The sequence below is a fragment of the Phasianus colchicus genome, chromosome 3 (genome assembly GCF_987193195.1).
Source record: "Phasianus colchicus chromosome 3, bPhaCol1.hap1.1, whole genome shotgun sequence".
In the NCBI taxonomy this organism is placed as follows: Eukaryota; Metazoa; Chordata; class Aves; order Galliformes; family Phasianidae; genus Phasianus; species Phasianus colchicus.
Window position 1 is genome coordinate 50348078 of NC_143438.1, and position 23025 is coordinate 50371102.

Consider the following 23025-nt stretch of genomic DNA (forward strand, 5'->3'; position numbering starts at 1 on the left):
TTGTGAGGTGCAGAGCCCATAATGAGCGCAGGGACTGGCTCTGCCCGTGCTGCCCCATAAATGTTTTGTTACTACGGCACAACAACATTAGCACAGTGATGAGGAAAATAAACCCTCTGTGCTTGTGATGGATGTGCCCTCATTTTGTACATACATATAGTCAGCAACGTACTGCAAGAGACATGACCTTTACTGGCACTGGGTTTCACTGGCCCTGTTTTTCCAGACCCCACCCCGTTTATTTTGTTCTGTGCACAGCCTCCCCAGTGGTAGCAGCCTGCAAAGAGACTCAGGCATGCAACTCAAGGGGCAGAGCCCTTCCTGCAGTGCTGCACAGCAGGGCAGAACGCAGGACCGTGGGCTCCTGATGCAGGCCTTCCTGCAGGGTGCAGCCTGGATCACACAGTGCTGCTGTCCTCCTGCAGCTTGGGATGGGACTGGAAACAACGTGGCCAATTTGATTCTACAAATGAAAACCGTGCCACCGGCTTTGTGACTTTGGCACGGCACAGATGCCTGGAATGTGTTCTCCATCATTTCCTATGACCTTTCATGTTTTCAGGACTCTATCAGTAAAAAGAAGGACTCACGCCTCTTAGATAGCTAGCTATTTCACATTTTCATAAGCAATAATGTGACCTAGATGGAGGCTAAGTGCAATGGAAAGCTGCAGCCCTACCAGCTGTTTCTATTTTCAAACCAATGCTTGACACACATCCTTTTCACCTCTCCTTTTGTTAAGCCCACCAAAGAGACGCATGAAACACACCTGATTAGGGCTGTTATTTCTGTGTCTGAAGTGAAGAATTAGAGGCTCACCTGGAACCAGACCTCTGCAGCTCAGAGAGCAGCATCCACTCTGTCACGGGGAGCTGCGCCATTAATCCAAAGGGGGAAGGGGAAAGTGCAATTGTAGCTCTGCTGATGAGTTTATCTGGGTTAGCTACTAAGCAGGGAAAGGCCAGTATGAAAGGCATGGCCCAGGGCCCGGCTTTATGAGACAACAATATTAGAAGCTGGAAAAATGAGAATGCCTGACAAAAAGCAGAGCATCCAAATAGGCATTAGCCACTGAAAAGCAGCAGCTTTTCTCTTCATCCTTTTCCATGAGTTCAGTCTTCCACAGCAAAAGCAAGCAGGGAAGCACCTTTCCTGCTACCATTGTTCAGGTTACTCCACTTGTAACAACATGTTAGCAAGACTTAAGAAAAATCCATTTTAAAATAAGACATTGGGAGCCAATCACGATTGACAGCAAAATGACTTGAAAACCTAACAGATGAAAACCAATACAAAATAGCTCTATGAAAAATAACCATCTGCCTTTCAAATGCTTGCCGGTGACTTCAGTCATGCAGCTGTATCAGCAACACTTGGAGAACAAGCAAATTGTCTTATTGCTTCAAATGGAACTTGTGCTGCCCCATGTGACAAGCTCCAAGTATAAAATTAAAAGTAGATTCTTTAAATTCTGCAATTATGCTGCTACTAAACCAGAATAAGTAGCAAAAGTGAATAAACAATAGGTTTTCAGGCTGGAGAAATTACCATCATGGTGTTATCTAATCTCTCCCCAGAAGTCAAGAATTATGACTAAGCCCTTCCAACACAGATACAGCCTGAAATTCTATGTCAGAAGTATGTCCAATTGCATTTGGCAACCCTTAGTCAAGAGAGAAGCTGAGTATAATTGGATGAATATTTGAAGTTTTCATTATTCATGTAGGAAGGCTAGGTAAAAAGTGTTTTGCAGTCCCAAGACACTCAAGGGTGTGTGTTATTGGGTAATAACCAATTAGGAATGTTGACAGCACTCTGCCTTTAGGATCACCGTGGCCAGCAATGTACCTGGGTGGATGTTGTGCAAAAGCACACACCCGTTGCCTACTGCTCAGTTTATTTAAGCAAACCTTTCACCAAAGGAAATGGAAGACACCCTGAAGGATGTAAGATTGATGGGTCAGCTGCATTCTGGAAAACTTTTTCTCTCCCCTCCCCATTGCATCTGACCTCCAAAAATATCTTTTTTTGATTATTGGTACTTCTGATTACTGGAAATGAATCTGATGGCATCTGTCTTTTATTTCATATGATCTAACAAAGTGCTTATTATTAGCAGTAAGGAAACACTGGCTGCAAAAATTCAGCTGCTAAACACGGAATCTGGTAAAACACACTGTCTGCAGTAAACACTGCAAATTCAGAACAGCTAAAAGCAAAGATCTTCCCGTCATGCTTATTTTTCAAAGAAAAACATACAAATAATTACTAGAGTCACGCAAAACATTTTAAAAATGCCAATACTTAAAAAGTAACAGTTGTGACACACTCACAAGAACCTGAAGTTCAGCAGCAATTTAGCTCATGATAGTGAGTCTCACCCATTGACAACCTGACAGAACAAGGATAGAATGCACTGACAGCACACAAAACACTCTTTTTTTTTTTTCTTTCCTCCCTTATGTTATCATTGTGATGCAAAAAAGTCCCCCCCAAATCGGAAAGCTTGTATCTCTGATCTAAAGCAGAGCAATTATTGTAAGAGATGCCCAACAGGGCTTTCCTACCTACACAAGAAGCATTCCAAACTTTTCCTGAACAATTTGTTTGTGTCTCAAACATGTATAATATGAAATCCATTTGTTATAAAGAGGAACATATCAGTTTTGTTGCAGCTCTCATTTTCTGGCTCGCATCATATTCAGCCTGTCCTGTGGCACTGACTGTACCACAGACGCTTCTCTGAATTCCCTGAACGCTGCCTCACTCCCTCCCCATGTATCACCCAGATGATGATGTTTTGATGAAGCATTGCACATGGGCCCTCAAGATAATGGATTCAATGGGATACACTTAAAAGATCATTTTTCTCCTTTGTTATTGACTGCATGCACTGCTCTAAGACAGGAAGGGCTTTCATTTTTTATGCAAGCCATGGGGCCCCCAGGGCCCTCTGAACTGTTTAAGAAGAATCAATTTTGAGGTGGGCAAGAAGGGCCGGTGAAGCTCCGTTTTTGGAGGCCTCCCCTCAGATCACTTACAAGTTTGGGCAAACCGGGAGCATCTCTCAGTCCTGCTGTGCTCTGGCACGGTGCTGCTTCCCACTCTTGAAGGTCTGTGGTTAGAATTCGCTCACAACTGTAATTTATAGCATGCATATGGGCAACAAAATAAGCAAAAAAGGTTCCACAGGAGCAAAATAATCACCACCGATGGAGATAAACAGCAATGTTGCTGCTAAGCAAAGCAGTCCTTGGCACTGTGTAGCGGCAGGAAACCATTACCTCGTGACAAGGTTTTAATACCCTGACATTGTTGCAATTACACCCAGGCAACCTAACAAAACAAATTCACTGTATGGCAGAAAATATTTCCAATTCAATGTTGCAACGTTTATTTTTTAATTACAGCACAAAGAATACTTCTGGGGTGTGGAAGAACGTAATCTATCATTTGCTCTGAAGTGACACACTTATGGGAAATGCTCTGTACTATAACTTTCTATGCCACAAGTAGTAACTACGAGCAATGTCTTAGGCAAGGAATGCAGAGAGCTTGGGTGCGGTGCTGGGAGATGCTTCTTATCCCTCCATCTCCCTCCCCGCCAGCTGGAGCCGAAGGCAAGCCTCATTTTGCTGCACTGGGACATTCGTCACTCCTCTCGTTTTATGTGTGTCCCACAGCTCCCTGCCTGCAACGCACCTTGCACAAGAAGGGCTTTAACAGTTTGGATACAGTCTGCGCAAGAGCACAAATACAAATTTTAATTAAAAGGAATGGTATTTTAATAGGTCACTTAGAGAACAATTATGCCTACCATTTGACTGACAGACAAGTCACATTTTAACATGAAAACCCACTGGGGTCGAGGAAGTAGAATTAATCTTTGTCTTTATAAATTGATGAACTACTGAAGTACGCTCCCACTGCATTTAATATTGCTTTGGTCTGCCATCTCATGAGAAAAAATGTATCTGTATCTTTCTATTACCCTTCCCTTCCACTTCTTTTACATCCTCACAAAGTTGATTCACAAAAACTGAGTTGCCAGTGTTGCTCTCCTTTTACTGAGTGCCTGTACTGCAAAACGCAGTGGTGCGTAGAAATACAGAAGATCGGTCTGCAGTAATTAGCTTGGGTACCCAAAGCAGCTCAGCTGAGTTAGCTGGAAGCAGGATAAACGAGTCCAGGAAGAATGTTGTACCATATTGCTTTGTGTCTCCGCAGACCATGCTGCACAGCAGGACTGGGTGCAAAGGTGACCACTGCATTCCTAAATTCCCTTCAAAGCAGACCACAAGAATCAGCTCCAAGCTCAGCTTAAACGCCTTCAGACTGTTATAGGAGCCCCTCACATCTTTGTGGCAAGCAGAAAGTGCCTCAAAAAAGCCTGGAGAATTGTCCAAATGAAGTCCAGAGACAACAGTGCTGGATCTAAGCTAACACAGACACCACAGTTGGTAATACATTATTCTGATTACCAATTCAAAGATTCAGTGGAACAGATCAATATCAATGAGTCTCACAGAGTCCTCTGAACTGCTGTTATTACAAGCGAAAGCACTATATGAGGTAGCCATAAAATATGCTGGCTGTTTAAGTCCTCTCAGGAAGCTCACCATTAACAGAAGCCAGAGACCCAAGGGTGCATGGAGAGTAATGGACAAGAAGCAAGCAACCTTGATCTGATCAGGTAAAGATCAGTTTTGACCTTTGTGAGCTTCAATTCCTTCTGACAGAGACAGAAAAATGTAGGTGAAGAAGAAATGACACAAAAGCAAGGAGGGAATTCAGTTAGGCTCAGTGCTTGAAGCTGAAAAGGGATTGAAGATGCAGCTGAAGAGACTGCAACATCCAGAAAGCCAAAGACTGAGAGGAAATAAAGACTGAGAATGAATGACAAAGGAGAACTAAAGCTCGTCAGATGACAGGTGTCTGGTTATGACACACCTGCATTTGAATACACTCTAAACCAGCTAAGTTAGAGGGCACGCTCTCATAACAGGAACAGGTGACAACCCCCAGGCCAACACACTATAAGACATAACCCTTGTTTGTGTTAGAAAGAGTGCAGATAACCTAAACAATTTTCCCAAATTTCTGTACAAACATATCCCCAAATGGCAAACAGGCTTGTAAACATGAAATCCATCAGGAAAGCTGATTGTTACCAGAAAGAAATAAGACGGAAATCAGAATCTATGTCCTAAAGCTCCAAACGTACCCAATACGTGGCTAGGTGTTGATGGTGAAACTGGAAGCCAAATGTTTACTTCAGCAATTACCTACCTACCTGTATGAGACACCAATTTGCTTAGCAACTGCAATGCAATTTATGAAAGACCAATGAAGCACATGTCATTTATGTAGGAGCAGGATCTGAATCTAATGCTAACAGAGAGGTTCCTGAGTGCAAGAACTGAGTACAGCAAAAGGCAAAGCAAAGCAGTGAGCCTCAAGGCTGTTACTGAGATCTAGACCCAACCAGAATGACCAATAAGCCAAATCCTTCAGTGCCAAGCAGGAAGCAGCCACCTCAGTTTCTAATGGGCTTGTCCTTATCAGAGAAGCACAACCCACAGACTCAGCACTCTTTTATTTTTCCTAAGAATTTTCTTGGCTATTTCAAATGAGAAATACTGCTTGGATGCCTTTAGGCTGGTTTATGAAGCCGTGTTACTGAGCACAGAAGTCCAAATGCTACAACAAACTGCTCCTCACTAAAACATTTCCAATCATGGAGCTGGTATCAAGTCTTGGCAAAGAGAAGATTTCTCCGTGCACAGACCTACAAAAGTAGTTACGGACATCCCTCCTCTAGTTGATTGCCATCTCGATCCAAACCATAACACTTCACATAGGCCTACTGGTAAACAGACTTCTGAACCCTGCTGACGATATGGATTCCAACCTTCTTTTCCCTCAAGACAAAGATTTGCTGACTCAGAGGACTATAAGCCTCAGAAATAAGGGGACAAAACCTTTTGCTTTGTAACAATCCTGAATATACAAATTTATTCTGAATTTTTCCATCTGCACTATCATACTCATGCAGCCATGGATAAAAGCATGGCATGAACCTTGTAATACAAAGTTCGTACATTTACTTTTTATCAGACTCCATATGTCCACTATCCACTATCTTGATTTCACTATTATATGTGAATAATAGAAAAAATAAGAAATTTAAATACACAAGCATATAACAAGTAGAAAACACCATTTTTAATCAACCAAACAACTAATTATACCAAAACAATTTTAGTAACACTTAAAACATAAAGACATGAACTCGATGGTTCAGTGATTACTCACTACCAGTTACTGACCACACAATGTGAAAACCTGCTAAACTGATGATACTGTTTCTTTCACCCAGTCACTAGCCACAAGCAACTGCAATGACTTGCTGACCTTGCAAGGCAAACATAGTGCAGGACTAAGATTCAGAAAATATTCACTCCTACCAAGGTAACAGTGATGTCTGACCCGTGGTGATCATTAATTGAGACAAAGTGAGGTCAATATGTATCTTGAGTTCAATATATGCACCTAGAGATACAATTAATCTTCGACCAGAAAATACCCCTCTGAGCTCTTTATTGACAGACGTGCGTTACAAAAGATTTCTCTTCACAATATCAGTTGCAAAAATTCTATAAATTTCTGGAAATAGGCATGGAGTACACTATCATTCACTGTTCTATTTTCCCCCAGATTTGTACAGTTGGTTACAGCGACCAGAACAAAGCACAAACCAGCAGCCTAGGAGTAAGAAACAGCGGATGACAGCACAAAAGTTTTAAACAGTTGTTGGACTAACTGTACTCCATATGGTCTTTCTGAATCAGCATTTCATTTTTTACTGATACATGCTCCTGATAACTCCAACATCATCAGCTGTTTCTAGCACAGCTACTGGTATCTATAAACATTTACACATAGAGTTAGCAATCTTTCACACTTTCAATCATCATCCCAAAGCACTTTACAAATTGCTTTTTTTGTTAACCTTGACAGGAAACAACAAAACCTCAAAGTTAAGTCAATTATCTTGGGCCACAGAACGAGTAAGCGATGGAGTCAACATATTTCCATATTCCAAACTCTTTCACTTACCACTTACCATACAGCTATCAAATGACAAAATATAAAAGGTGAATAACTAGATGAGCAAGCCAGGCTAGATAACAAAAATTAAACTGAGCCAATACCTACTTTTTCTATCCATTCATTCTTGCTAGGAATGTTACAAAATATTAAAAAAAAAAAAAAAATGCTGCCTGGACCACTCACATCAAGAAAACTGCCTGAGCTAGTGCATAACTATGTTCAAAGCTCTTCAGAGAATTGGCTCTTTACCGCCTGTAGAAGCAAGAAAACTGCATAAGATCTTTAGCATGGTGATTTAAGAAGTATTAGCTCACCAGCTTTGATGATGCTACTCTAGTTCCATTGATACAGATACTCCTTCAAAGATGATGAATACAAATAAGGGGACTGGAAGAAGGATGTAATAATTCCCATTCTATTAGTATTTCCATAAAAACAGAAAAACAGCAAAAAGCAAACAAACAAACAAACAAAAGCTCATAAATTAGAAGATTTTGTGTTTATTGTATGTACTAAAGGCAAAGACAGTGTCTTCTGCTGGAACTGTGAACAGTATTCAGACAGCAGAACCTGCCAAAGCTCTGAAAGAAGTGAACAGTGTCGTCCTACCTAACTCAAGAGTATATCACTGGAGGTCCATATGTAACTTATGAAGGATAGATAAGCCCTGTTTCCAACCTGCCAGTAAAGGCCAAGGACAGTCTGGGCATTCTCCTAAGTAATTTTGTGCTATTGATGCAAAAGAAACTCTCACAAACCAAAAAAAGCCAGTGTCCTAACTAGATCCAGGTGTGTGAAATTTAATTTCCCTGAGGGCTGAGAGGGAAGATTGGGTAAGAAAACTGGGACATGAATGGATTGGTTAATATGAAAACCTGAAATAGCCCTGGGCAGAAATTTGGAAGTATTGTGAAATGCTATTCAACAAGAACCCACCTTCATATGCAAGGAGTAACTCAAGATGGGAGATGTAGCAATGCAAACAGATGCCCCAACAGATTGTGGAAGGAAAAAAATATATAAGGCTTTTAATGAAATCTTTCAACTCTACAGTGAGAATACAGGATGTGGCAATTTGATGTTTTGGAATTATGCAAAGGTTTGTATTGTGTGACTTGGACAGTACTAATTAGAAGTTCATATACTTTGAACTTGTGATAGACCACACTGTTGATATTGTCAGTAGCAGATATCAGAAAGCTGATCCCCAAACGATCAAAGTCAAACATTTTTCCATTTAGTTGTGACAGTTGTTTGACTTTGTCTTAGCCTGGTGCACAACACCTTTTGGTACCTACCATACAGACAGCATTAAAGCTTAGAGGTGCAGAAATGCCATCTCCAAGCAAAGGGTTTGATGTTATGCAAAATGATAATGCACTGAGAGAAGGTGAGTAAGCTGCTTAAGTTCAACAATCAGAACTAACAGGCCTGTGCTTCCTGTGCTCATAATCAGATCTCTGCTAAAACCTTAACCTGGTTTTCTCAGACTCCTTGGTGACCATGAAAAAGGGTACCCATCTTCTCCAGAATAAAAACCATAAAGCTTACTTTGGGCTGTCGAAAACAGACTAATTTCTGAAAAACTTCCTTTGCAAAAGAAAAGCAATTAAAAACATAAATAAAACAGCGCACCCAAATTCTTAATAGATAACACTGTGTTATGAAATATCCTGTACAATCTAGTTCAAAACAAACAAATTCCAAAACCACAGGACTCCTCACAGAATACAAACAGCATTGTTTGGTTTGCTCACATGGATGTATGCATAACCATTGGTTAACAACTGAGAAGCAGGAGGAACAGTCTGCACTTGGGTGAATGCATCACAACTTACAGTCTTCTTGGGGGGAGGTGCACAAAAGGACATTTGTTCCTGCTCAAGCATTTAAAAAAAACTACTTTTTTTCCCCAGCAAATTGACCTTACATTAGGTCCTCTTGGCAAATACACTGATTCCAATTGCCTCTTCACAAAGTCTAGCTCTGGCAAATTGTTTTATTCAGCTGCATGAGATCATGTCTGAGGCATGGTCTCACTGATGTCTTGGGAGATCCTGAAGCCTGCTGATGCAATGCAATGATCATATGGGATCTTCCTTGTGAGGACAGCAGGAATATAAGCTGGGATCCCCTAAATTCTATACTGCTGATTTTTTTTCTTAATGAAATGTAAGCATTATTTCAGCTTCAGAAATTTTCATCCCAGGCTTACTCAATTGAAGCCAGCTGCTTGTCTGCTGAATTGCTTCATGGTACCAGGCTTTGACCAGAATTCAGTTAGGCCTCAATGCCTTGTGTTCTTCGTATGAACATTTGAGGGAAGCCCACAGTGGTCTTTCCATAGGAAGGGGCAGGGACACAGCGTCAGCAGCAAGATGCTTTTCTAATCTTTCCTAGGTTTTCTTTGGAGGAAAGGATAGATATCTGTCAGTAGGAATTTTACATATCAAATTATAAATTGCTTTCAGGGATCTAACAAAAGAATTATGGAAAATGTACCCTGCAAACTGCAAATCTTTACCTGGTACTAGTCAAGGAACCTTTTCCAATTCCCACTGTATTGTTCAAGAAGAGGAGAATGGAGAGGAACAAGATCAGTTGTTATTAAATCCAAAAAACGAAGGAACAATACGCACTCCCAAGCAAAGTGCTCTATCAGGATGGGTCTCCTCCACACTGGCAAGTCATAGTGACTCCAAAACTGCTGCTTTGGATATCACCCTTTCAATCTCACAAAGAAAGATGACTCTGGTACCTGGCCCACAGATGAAAGGTTCATTTTAGGCTTCTGGCCCTTAGACTACATGTAATACGAGTCAGGAGCCTAATGACTTTCGTGTCTCAACCTGTTAGATGCTGGAGCCTGCAACCTATGCTTTGACTCATCCCTGGAGCAGTGCTCTTTCAGGCAAGATAATCAAGACCTTATTTTTCACAAGCAATACTTCATGTGACAGTGAACCTCAGGAATCTTCAACTCACCCAAAAAGATCTGTGAGACCCTGCCATAGTTTTGATCTCATTCACAAATATGATATTGGCAGAAAAAGAAGACATTAAACAAAGTTGACCAAAACTTTGGACTAGCGTAACCCAGTGCTAAAAAAGTCTATTGAGTAGAGACTGACCAGGTCAGGCTCTGAGGAACAATCTGTACTAAGGTCCAAACATTACTGTGTAATTAGTACCTAGAACTCACCATACATACACATGCACAATGCTGGAAATAAATTGTTAAGATCTCATAGACAAAAAACAAACTACAGTATCGTGATTGCCAGCTTACTGCTTCATGGCACTGTCTTGACATCCAAATGAGTTTAGTAATTGTTCTTTTGAAGCTACTGATGTTAAAAAAGAAATATCTCAAGTTCTGGAAGTGGCTGGGAATTCCAGAATCTAATAGCTGTGCTGGAATTATTCACTCATCAAGGGGTTCAAAAGATACTTTCTGTCAGAACTGAGACATAAATGCATGTCAGAACAACTTGAAACAGAATGACTATAACAGAGTTTGGATTTTCTATACATTATGTTTGAAGAGCTTTAAAATGTTTAATTTATTAAACTGACTTTGATACTAGAGGCATAGCTTCCACTTTAAAGTGTTACAATAACTCAACCGAATGTAGAATGCATTAAGTTTAAATTCCACTGCCACTAAACACTTAGGAAAGATACTTCAGTTTCTCCACTTAAAAAGAAATACGCTGCCCTGGTGAATTCAACATGGGAACAGAAGCTGCATGCATTAACAGCAACATCCTCTCCTGCTGCACTGTAAGAACGCATACACAGCAGGAAGGCATTTCCCTACTATTTCAGACACCGTCACTATCCCAGCTACAGAGGAAATGCTAAACAATAACCAATCCTAGAAGCTGAACACAACAAGGTCTTAAGAAAAATTCTTGACATGGGTAGGTTCCATTTTCGAAGAACAGTTCAAGGTTTTCCAGACATTGCTTCAATCTATCAAGGCAGGCCTGTAGTCTGGCAATGCCTCTATTAGTTCTCTCTGCCTGGCCTTCCTTGAAGAAGTGTCAAAAGAAAGGCCATGTGTCCAGCTGTTTCTCTTTCACATGCCTTTATTTACCATTCTCTTCCTGTCACTGTCAGGTGTTAGTGTTAGAAGCGCTCCTCCAGTCCTACTTAAAACTCTGCTGACAATGCTGCAGAGGCAGTAGCAGCAGTGAAAACTACTCTTAGAACAAAACCATACTCTGTGAAGTGTACCTTATGCCCTTTGAAAAGGCAAGTTAGTGTTGTGGGATCAGGAAACTCATGAAATCATTCCCCACAACCCAGTAAAAAAGAGCTGATGGAAACAAAAGCTTAGCAAGACAAAAGAAATTATCTAAATAAATGCTTCAGCTGTGAATTGCTGTTACTAAAATAGCTCAAAATAATGGGCAAAGGTGACACTGGAGATCAGTCATGTGATAGGACAATAATTAATAGAGGGAATTACTCGTGAAGCAGAAAAGGAGAATTGGCTTGCTTGAATTGCAGTAAGGATCTTTCTGTCTTTCTGGGTCCTTGCTAAATGAACCACTTAACTGAGATTCAACTAGAGTGACAGGATGCCATCAAGACATCCTATCATGGACTAGCATGAGTATTTCCATTTACTGTAAGATTGTCTTTAATTTCTTTAGGTCCCAAAACGAGAATTAAAAGTCTCATTGTGATGGAGAATACAATTTAAATCATTCATGTGATCATCATCCAAAAAAAAGCGATCTCAGTGCTAATAAGGTGACAATACTGCCAAATGCCTATGGCCAAGGATCTGATAGATTGCACTGCTCTTCTCCCACTAATCCCCCATGCACTAATCCACCTCTCCCGTTAGACTGAGCTGTCTCTCTGCAGAAGGTCACATATCAAGGGGGCATTGGGACCCCTCTGGGTCTTCTGCTCCTATGAACCCATAGACTTATACTGTCTATACTAAGCAGAGCTGCTTTTCTGCCTTAGCAGTGCAGAACTGAGAAAGAGTAGTACAAGTGGGTTAGGAGAAAGGGGAGCTGTGCCTTAAAATTCTTCCACCCCTATTCATATGCTGTTGAGGAAAGACCATGAAGGTAAAAGTTCTCCTTCTAGAGTAGGTATAGACTAATGCAGCAGACACAATCAACCTCTGATAACCACTTTTAGAACTAAAATATCCTGCCATGTTTATCTGCCACCACCACTATGAAATATTCCCACACTATATGTTCAGTGAACCCGTTTTCTTAAAACTGCACTTCAATTACATCTACTCTATATACATAAACCCTTTACTCATGCATTCAAAAGCTTTCTAATTGCTTAATTCCATTAAGTTACCAAAGCCACATATTTTCCATTTAGAAGATATATAAAGTGAGAATGTGAGAATTAAGAGTTTAATTATCTAAAAAGTCCTAAGTTGCTATAAAAAAAAAAAAAAAAGTGAAAGGTTAAAAAAAAAGTGATAGAAAACAAATATCCCAACACCCCCAGCTTTGGACTTAAATGCATTATTTGTACTGCTTTTGATTGTAATAAACCACAGAATGGATGCCTGGGCAAAAAACTATGGTAGAAAGTCAGTGTTCTTTACTTTGTTTTAGTATGTAAACACAGGGATCTGCAAAGATGCCATTCGTCTGAAGCACAGTGGATCAGAGAAAGAAAAGTCAGTCTCTAACCTCCTATGAACAAAGAAACCTAATTTCATTTCGAAACAAAAGGAACTAAATTTATCGCTCTAAGACAGCCCCAGGACGTCCAAGCATGAAATTGAAGAAAAGGAGTTGCCAAAGACATGCAGAACAATCTTTTTAAAGTTACCTGGAATCAGGATATTTTGTAAGCGTGGCCAAGCTGCTGGTATACATGTGCCCACCCACATCAATGTGAACTGGTGCGTTGGATTTTGTGAGTTGTGCTGGAGTGGGGATGCCTTGATTGTTCAATGGAGATGCAGGGGATCTAGTGATCAGAGGTCTTGACATATTGGGCCGACTGTCCTGTGAAGAGATAGACCCGGGTTAATGATCTTCTTGAAAACCTCGCAGAAACCCACAGTCTCCAGTCAACAGCACTGTTGTAGCCTCACCTTACCATTTTCATCTTATTAAAGCACAGATAAATCTCTGGCAGTTTTTAAAATCAATCCATCTGTAAAAGTCTTAACTGGCTGCGTTTCAAATAGGTAAAAGCGTGGCAAAAAGCAGCGATCGAGCCCACAAAGTAGAAATCACGTTTGATACAAGTTCCTCCTGAACGCTGCTCATGACAGACGACCCATACAGAAAAGGGAAAGAAGCTCATTCTCGTATTTCAGAGCTGATAAAGTCTCCGACAAAAGCACCACGAGCCGCAGACAGAAAGATGAAGAACAATTACTATTTTCTTTAATTAAAACCCACAGGTAGAATTTATGTCCCTTCCCAAGCCCTCAGTCATTGCTATGCAGTCAGAAGAGAAATACGAACCCTCAACTCCTCCATTCTGCACACTCTTCTCTCGAATTTCCAACTCACATAGCACGGAAACAGAAGCAGAAACACCTGGACTAGTCAACCGTTCACGCACTGCACACCGCTGGACATCGGCAGCCTTTGAGAAAGACATCTTCCATTTAAAAGTTACACGGATGGCGAGAGCTGCCCCTGCGTGCCCCACATAGGCGGCGGGTCTGAGCGGCTTCCCCGGGCAGGCGGGCTCCCAAAGTGGAGCGGGAGCTGATGCTGATGAAACCAACTTTTAGTCACAAAGGCTGGGATGTAACGCCAGCAAGCAGCGTGCTCCTCGTCTGCGCGCCCGGCGGGGTGGGGCAGGGCAGAGCCATTTGCCCGAGCCAGTAAGGCAGGCTGTATTCAAAGCTGGGGATTAAAATAGAAATGCGTTCGAGAGCGGTTTTGGGACGACCGCGCTTTCTGCTGAAGGAAAGCTCCACACTGGTGGAATCTTATAGAGATGCCCTGAGAAATAAAAGCCCTTGCAAATTACGCAGTTTTACATTTAAAAGGTAAGCAAAGCAGTGAGAAGTCAGATACACTTCATCACAAAACTCTCTTTGTTCTTTCAACACGTCTTTTAGCTGCAAAACCTAATGGCTTCTTTGTAAACATCTCACAGAGCTGGGTACTAAGCCTCGCCGAAGCAGAGTTACGGGGAATCTGGACTGGCGAAGCCCTTCGCTGTTGAAAACATGTATGTTTTTCATGGCTGTTAAAGATTCAAACCATAAAGGCAACGTGAGCCAGGTAAACGTCTAACCCAAATGATTTACAGGCCAGCGTTGCACAATAAATCCAAGTATATCCAACAAAAGGCATCTATAAACCACAAGGTACTTAACTAATTTTCTTTCATACACAAAAGCAAGCTTTGGTCAAATACTGATAAAAATGAAGAGGATGAAGAAAAAAGCCTAGCTTAGATGTTGGGGTCTGGGGGAGTGCTGTTTGTTTTGCTTTTTTCTTTTCCCCCTGTTTCTACATAAGCAGAAGTTAATATAAATTTGCAGAAATACCACTCTTAATTACTACAATTGCTTGAGGAGGTGCCTGCAGCACAATGAAGACAAGTCTGGACAAAATACGATACACACGCTATGCAAAACTAATGTCTGCTATAAATGCTATGTGGTACAACCACCACCCAAGATGTTACTGATCTGCAGCAAGGTACTTAGCAAAATAATGAAGAAAAAATTAAAAACGATGACTGGAAAAGTGGAAATAAGAAGACAAGAAATGATACCAACTGAGGATAAAGTGTGCACAGTGGGGTAGGGAACACATTCCAGTGTTCAAAATCAGGCAACAATTTGAAAAGCCAACAAAGAAAGCTGAGACTAAAAAGAAAAATAAATTCTGTAACTTGTATGGAATAGACAGCATCACCCCCCTTACTAGGATCCTCTCTGTCAGAAAAACACAGCCCTGTAACAATTTAGCAGACCGCAGCACTGTGGAGCCTGTAATAGTTTTTCAATTGGACACATTCTCCTGTATATCCTGCCCAGGGCTGCTTGGGAGAAAATGAACAGATTTTCAGGGTTAATATTGTAGTTAGGCTGGGACCTCATTCAGCAGAGCTGTGATAATGCTGGGCATATGAAACAGGAGGAAAAGGCATAGGATAAACATCACCGCAAGTATGGGAAATAGCTCAAAAGACCGTGGGCATTTCACAAGACAAAAAAAAGGTAAGAAAACAAAACTGGTTTCCAAAAGTGAGACATAACCAAGCAGCCCTGTACACAGTTTACCCATTAAAACTCTCAATAAATAAATATCTAGAACTATATTAAAACCATTGCTATTTTATTTCACCCTCCTCCTTTTCAACATTCCCCCTTCAAGCTAACTGCATCATTCTGCCTCAAGAAACAATGCTCGAGTGTTCAACATTTGGATACTAAATACAATAATCTAATGCTGCTCCAGCCCTAGCTTACAAAGATGAAACTCATTCACTACTCCTTTGGCGACCACTGTGAAATTATGCAGTGGTAGCTCTGCTATTCCACTACTTCTATCCAGTGCCCTTGAGAAATTGATGCAGAAATGGGATTCAGAGAACTGAGTGATTAAAAAACATCTGTGTGGCACATCCCACCAGCATAGCAGAGAAGATCCCTGTTCAACAGGCATGGTGTTAGACCACTCTACTTAACAGACTGGAGTTAAATTGTTGTATTAGTTCAGCTATGGAGACAGTGAGTTAGGAAGATAGTCTCCCTGCAAAAACATCCCAAACTATCACAAATATGAATTGAGCAAGCTTAGATAGAAAAAAGTGGTTACAGTTAAGGCACTACTTGTAAATTAAACTTCCACTAACTTGAAGTAATTACAAATACCATTCCTTAGAAACAATTAGAGGAGTGAAGGGAGTCGTAGAAACCAAACTCAGCAGGATCCAACCGATTACAAGCTATTTAAAACAGCTGGTAACCAATACAACCGAAAGGCTCCTCAGCAGCCTGCCTTGGTGTGCTCTGTCTCACGTAGGTCCCTGTGCTCAGGAAGGGTTTGTACTTCAACCATGGCTGCTCCCACATGGGAGGGAGATTATGGAGGTGGTTTTCTGCCTTGGGAATTGCACTGACTTCATTCATGAGTGGGACACAAAGCACAACCAGCGTCTGTGCTGGCTATAGGATCAGTAACCTTCCTGTTCTGCTAGCAGTTCACTTTTCCACTTGGTATCTTTCCTTTACACATATTTCAATATTTATCCTATGAAAAAATTAAATAAGAACAGGAAATCCCAGGTTTCACAACACTTCCCGTGGACTGAAATACTTGAGATACTTTGTAAAATATTTATCATTATTTCTACTCCAATATTTTGATCCCAACAACTTTTCAAATTAATGAGTTCCGATTTCAAACAAACTTATTGCTCAAACTACATACTCAAAACAGCTACTAAAAGCTATATACTGGGCAGGTTAAAGATATTTAAGTCTTACAAGACACTGCAGTTTTGGTTAAGCACGCAGAACTACTTCCCTATTAGAAAAACAATTTGGGTCTCCTCTGTTTCCCTGCTGTTACTAGAGGGAGCCTTCAAATAACAAGCAGTTGGTAGGTCCAGGTCTTTCCAGTACATCTGAATTCACTTTTCACTTTCTCCCCTATGTGAGCCTTCATGTAGAGCCAACAGAACCAAAAACAGCCTTATCTGAACTCTTCCTTGAGTCTACAAAAATCCTTAGGACCAAGAAGGCTTTCTGCCAAACAGTATTGAGGATCATGGTGGAAACGTTTCAGATCTCCTCACTTCCCTGCCTTTTTTTTTTTTCTTTCTCACCAACTCAGTCAAATAGTATTGCTAAAGAATAAGCATTCACACCTAGGCTGGAAAAAAAAACAAAACTGTAGGACTGAGATGTGCACCAGAACATCTGGTCTACCAAAGAACAACACAATAACCATGTCAACCTGGTGGCAATTGGAAGAAATAAGAGATATCTGAAGAGTATGAGGTATTACAATGTACTGATAAGAGTACAAAATCAAAGAGACAAAATACTCTGAAAATATTCGCTCATGTTAGGCTGCTCTGATTAGAACTGGTTTCAGAAGTGTTATTTACACTCTGTGGTCTTAAGCAAAGTCATTTCAGTTCCCTTCTCAAGCCAAGAACCCTGACAAAAACCACACCTCTACAAGACAACCCAAGCTCACTCATTGGAGGATCAACATTCAAGTGCAAAGCATCTACTTAACTCCCATGACCAAGAGGATCATTTCAGGCTGTGGGTCAAGGCGTATCTGGCTAGGGTTAATAAAACAAACACACTGCCCATGAGCCAGACCAGCTCAAGAAGAAACGTATAAATGCTAATCAGTATGCTTCAGTTCTAGTCTTTGTACCAAACTGTAAAATCACTGGATCCTCCCTGTCACAATTCAAACAATTATCCCTGCTAAGAAAGTCATAGTGACATACTTCAAACATTCTTGGACTTTTCAGGGGGAGATGAGGGCAACTTGTCTCACCTAGGCAGGCCAAAAGAAATGATAATCATGCAACAGTTCGTTGTAACACATCCAATCATTATATTTTCTTACAGTAGAAAGCCATAAGAGATGTTTCTCTTCACAGCTTTGTATTGAGGAACCACCTGAAGTGGTAAAAGTAGTCAGCATACACCAACAATTTCCAGCAGAAACATCTTTGGCTGTACATATCCCACTGTGTGGAAAATGAATCCAAACAGCTAAAAATCTTCCAAAGATAGAGGCACCAGGGCTTCTTCCTTCAGTACATAGCAGGAACCATTCAAATCTCATAGCCAGCTGTGTTCCTTGACTCTGAAATAACAGTGGGCTGATCCTCAGGGGAGCTTGTGGGGATGCACAAAACCCTGCTTTAAGTCCCTCATGCAAACCAAGAATTAAGATGACTCTGATTTGGCTCCTGCAGAAGTGTCCTCATTCTGAGGAGACACTTTTTTCAAAAGGAACATTTCATTAAAGATTAAAAAAAATCGCTATCATGTCTCACCACAATGCTCAAGCAAGTACACTCCACTTTTTTCCAGTTCAGCAGAAACAGTCACCACAACAAAGAGGCTGGAGAAAGCATTTATTCAATATAAACAGTATCAGTACAGTACAAACAACTCCTCTGGAAGGTGTAACAAGCACAAAGAGATACAGAGCTATGTGTCTGGGAAGCTTGTTCTGCTGGAAGGGAAAAACCCATCCCTAGCATCCTCCATGGCTAGTGACAACCTCACAATGAGCTCCCTGGCTTTGGCCATGGTACGCCATGTCCACAGGGAACACCAGGTTGTGCTGGCCCCTCAGACAGCCTTGCAAGGTGTTCAGAGACCGTGCACAGCACAGAGTATGTCAGATGCTTTTCAGTCTCCTAATTGCCATGGCAGTGCCTTCTCTTCACCTTCATTCTGAAGAACAGACACAAAGAAGTGGTTCAGACCATTTGCAAAAAGTCTTTACACTTTTTGCACTTCACACATATCAATGCTCTTTTTTCTTCTTCTTCTCCTTCACCTTTACACTGACGGTAGCTCTCTGAGGAGATGTCTGGGCTGTAGTGGTGCCATCAGGTCTGCAAAACAAAGAAGTAACGCATCACCTTCCCTGGCAAAAATCTGCCGATTGCGCTGTAATGTTTTGCCTTTCATCAATATAATCTGAATGCTCTTTCCCTTGCAGCTGCAAGCTTTAAACTGCTGACTCTGAACATTATGAATTACGTTTATAAAGCAAAACTCCAAAACAATTGTTTGAGTGCTGTGTGAGAGACAGGCCCAAAACACCATCAGATGCAATTTAGTGCCACAGTAAGTTGAGATACTAAGCCCCCTGAGACTCAGTGGTAGTAGTAGAAGAATTATTTTAGATCTCTGGAGGAAAAACCTCATTTTACATCCTGAATGCCTGTCAACATGTGATGGAAGACCAAATTATTCTATACAAGACAGTCAAGTACAACAGTGAACTTGAGAAGTCAGGACGGTTTCTCTGAGATGCTGAAGCACTGACTGCAGCACAAGACCAACTACTTTACCAAGCAGCACTCTGCCCACAACCACTGCCATGTCTGCAGCACTCAGTACAATTTGCAGAAATACAGTCAGCAATGCATTTCATAACAAGGTGTGTGACACGTGACTGCCTGAGAGAAGTCAGAGATACTCAGAGGGTATCACAGCCAGAGAATATGATCCAGGCCATCAAGAGGCCATCAAAGGCCATCATCTTTCCCAGAGAGGCTGTGGATGCCCCATTCCTGGACGTGTTCAAGACCAGATTGGATGGGGCCTTGGGCAGCCTGGTCTAGTATTAAATGTGGAGATTGGTGGCCCTGCCTATGGTGGGGGGTTGGAGCTTCATGATCCTTGAGGTCCCTTCCAATCCAAGCCATTCTATGAAAAGATAAAGATATGGCTGAAACCAACTCCTGGAGGTGAGATCATCTCTATCATGCAATAGTCCAAACAGCAAAGGTGACTGGGGCTTACCTGACAGGACAGTTTGCTGCTATGTCCTCCTTGTCCCAGAGGTGCTGACCCCAGTGGGCCCTCAAGACGAGTTTCCCTTGCTCCATATCCTACACGCTACTCTCACAGCCTCCTCCTCTGGATGCAGGCATGGCTGGGCACACCAGCCTGTGAAGTGCTGCAAGAGCTGGAGAGAACATGGTTGAATTTCCTTGGCACAATAAGTCTTGCTGGAACTTCATCTGAGTTGATCAGACCTAGAATAAACACCACAGGTGCAGAGAACCAAGGACAAGGCAAGATCTACAGGATGAGGGGTATTTCTGCTGGATGGAGAGCACTGCCTACCTGGAGGTTCAGGACAGTGAAAAGTGCCCTTAGACAAGATCTTGAAGACTTGAAGAAATCTTGGAATCTTCAAATCTTGAAGACTTGAAAATTCCAACACGCAGGTAGACAGTAGTCGAGCCTGCAGCACACAACTAACTTCAGCAGAACAGCTCTAACCACAATTTCATCATAGACTGACCACTGAGAACTTAAGAAAATCTCTAATTAATTTGAGAAGGAGGCTTTAGGAATAAGGGCAGAAACTATGCTTATACCATCACTGCAGCAAAGGCAATTCCAAAATCTAGTAAAAGTAAAGTTTACAGAGACAGGATTTCTCTCTTCAAGTGCCCAGAAATTTTTCTGAAGATTCCCCTAGGCCTTGAAACTGCATGCGAAAGGTTACCACTGCCCCTCAAGATATTCTATAGTTTGCAGTCTTTATGGAAGATTAACTCAGCCCCTTGCTTGTTTGGGTAAGCATAACTGCGGCCAGACCAAATGCTTCCATTTATTACATTCAAGCACTGTAAGTAAAGCTCTATACTTCTGCATGTCCTACCCTCTTCTCATCATGTACACCCTCTAAACACTGGTCAAGTCAGTGGTAAATGTGGCTGATGCAGGACTTGACTTAAGCCCATAACTCAAGCTGGATCTTCTATATGCAACCCAACACACTATTAAAATAAAATCCATGTTAAACTTGGGGGGTCAAGCCCAGGTGCATCACCTCTTCTGGCACACAGCCTCTAGCCACTTTGCTTTCTGTAATGGAAGCAGACTTCTATGGTCTTCAGAGTTGCTGCTGGTTGGATTCTCACTTGGGAAAAGTGGCATTGTAATTTACAAGCAAAACCGGATTTGAAAGCTGCTCTCAATTACTACACAGCACACAGCTGCCCACCCAACACTATATAATCACAGGGTATACAACGCAAACCGCCAGCAAAACCATCCCCTAACCCTTCGGGAGGATGAAGGAGGGCACCAGACTGAAGGCCAACAGACCTGCTGCACCACCTCTAATGGAGTCCTACAATAGGAATGGGATGCATGCCTGCAATTTTAGACCGTTTGTTCCACTGGAAGCCAATTTGCTCTACACCAGCTTCTACTCGAACTGACAGTAAACTGATTTAGGAGTGACCAAAAGGAAGAACAGCTCCCCAGCCTCAGCCTCCTCTAACTACATGTGCCGAGCCCCAAATACTTGAAGCCATGCATAGCCAGGTACCTCCTCTTACACTTTTGTTCTCACAGACAGAAAGTGGATCCTGCCAGGTACTGCAGGAACTGCTACAAGCCACCAATTGCCAACAGATTCCTCAGCCTTAATGGAGACAGACTACAGTTATCTTGGACACATCCATGCAATTATTTTTATTTATTTATATTAATAAAAGGAAACACAGGGATCAGGAGTCCCTGGGAAAGAGGCTGCCAGGTCTGAGGAGCTTTGCACAGTCTGGCAGCCCTGCCCACAACACTCCAGCTGATACAAAAGCCTTTGCTTCCATTGCCCTGAGGACAACTTCATTTATTTTCCTTTAAAGCTGGAAAATAGGTCACTCATTTCTCTTACCTCTATCAAACCTCAGGTAGCAGAAAGAGGGTGAATTTACCCATAACTGTATGAAAGCAAGCACACAAAGAAGTTTTGCCTTCTGGCAGAGGGCAGATGACAGAACAGTTCTCCTTCACACAAGGCCTTAGCTGTTCCAGCAGCAGCCTCAATGCAAACGCCATGGACCACCTCATCCTGGCTGCATGAGGTATGGGCTGCCAGTGCCTTTGGAGACAAGATACCTGCCCTGGGACTCCACTGGTGCTCTCACCTCCTCCCTAGAAAAGATAGCCACCTGGGCAGCCGTCCCCAGGATGGGAAGAGCCCAGCACAGAGCATCCAACAGCTCCTGCTGCAGCGATGCCATACCACAGCCACCTTGGCCCTGAGTAGTAGGCAGAGTTCAGGTAGGAACAGAGGTGGGAAGGAGCAGCTCTGAACACAGGAATCTGCCATCCACTCCTCCCAGGTGGACACTCCATAGGTTAAGCTGAATAAATAATTTCACTCATACTTCTCACTCAGGTCCTTCATCCACTTCCAGCAAGCACTCTGAGCACATTCTGTAGGAATCTTTACATATGAAAAACACAAGAGGGAAAAAAAAAAAAAAAAAAAAACAGAAAAAAACCAAGCAACACAACACTCCTTCATTTAAAAAGGGAAGAGCTTCTCTTGGCCAGAACCATGCAGGTACATTTGAATGCAAAGTTAAACAACTCTTTAAAGATTGTGTTAAAATTTGAACAAGGAGAAAAACCAACTGGCTACATTCTTCATGAGTCTGCAATTTGTCCAATAATCTCCTGGTGAGAAGAAACACCAAAATACAAGCATTGCTAAAATCTGGCTGTTTTGTTTGTGAGTTAAGATCCTATCAGCAGTACATGAACAAAGATTAGCATCTTGAATTGCAGTCATATCTGAAGATTTTAAAGACTCATAAGAATGCAGACTACAGTGGGATAACTGGAAGATTGTCATTAACTGTCAGAATTTGAAAAATGGGCCTTTTCTGCAAATTTGACTAGCAACCCCAACAGAAATAGGCTCACACTACTTTATTTAAAGTTAATTTACACTACAGTTTGAATAGCACCTGCCCTTGGGTATGTTCCAGAGGAACGTCTCCCTTTTCACAAAGCCAGGCTAACACCCATTGTAAAACTTCCAGAGGCACATTAGATGTCTGTTCTCCCCCCAGCAATTTCACCCTTAGAAGTAGAAGGAACGCTGCCAGTTACAGCCTGTGCTGAGGAAACATGAGTTATAATTTACCCTGGGAAAATTGCTGAACTGGGAGCTTCTGGTGTGGCATAGGTCTTGCCTTCGCAATCCAATGGTTCTTTTGATTCAGAGAGGCTTTGAAAGGGTGGTGATGAAAAACATAGCCTCACCCTTTGAATCAGCCAGCTGCCTGCTTTCCTTTGCACTTTTAAAATTTGTTTTATTAATTTGCCTGGGAGCAGAAAGAGATAATACTGACCCATATGGAGAAGATGCATTTTTGGACATATCAACAGAATATTATCTACTTCAGACTGAA

At 41.8% G+C, this 23025-nt stretch overlaps 1 protein-coding gene across 3 annotated transcripts in view; it reads right to left on the minus strand.

Moving 5' to 3' along the window:
* The window catches only part of KCTD1 (potassium channel tetramerization domain containing 1), a 98335-nt gene that overhangs the window by 19668 nt on the left and 55642 nt on the right, over positions 1-23025 (minus strand). For 2 of the 3 annotated variants that reach the window (XM_090137496.1, XM_090137494.1), the window contains exon 2: positions 12937-13115. In XM_090137496.1, the coding sequence (XP_089993622.1) occupies positions 12937-13115 (179 nt within the window). Of the gene's footprint in view, positions 1-12936; positions 13116-13583; positions 13950-23025 lie in introns of those variants that run through there. The other variant, XM_090137495.1, reaches the window with a different exon arrangement.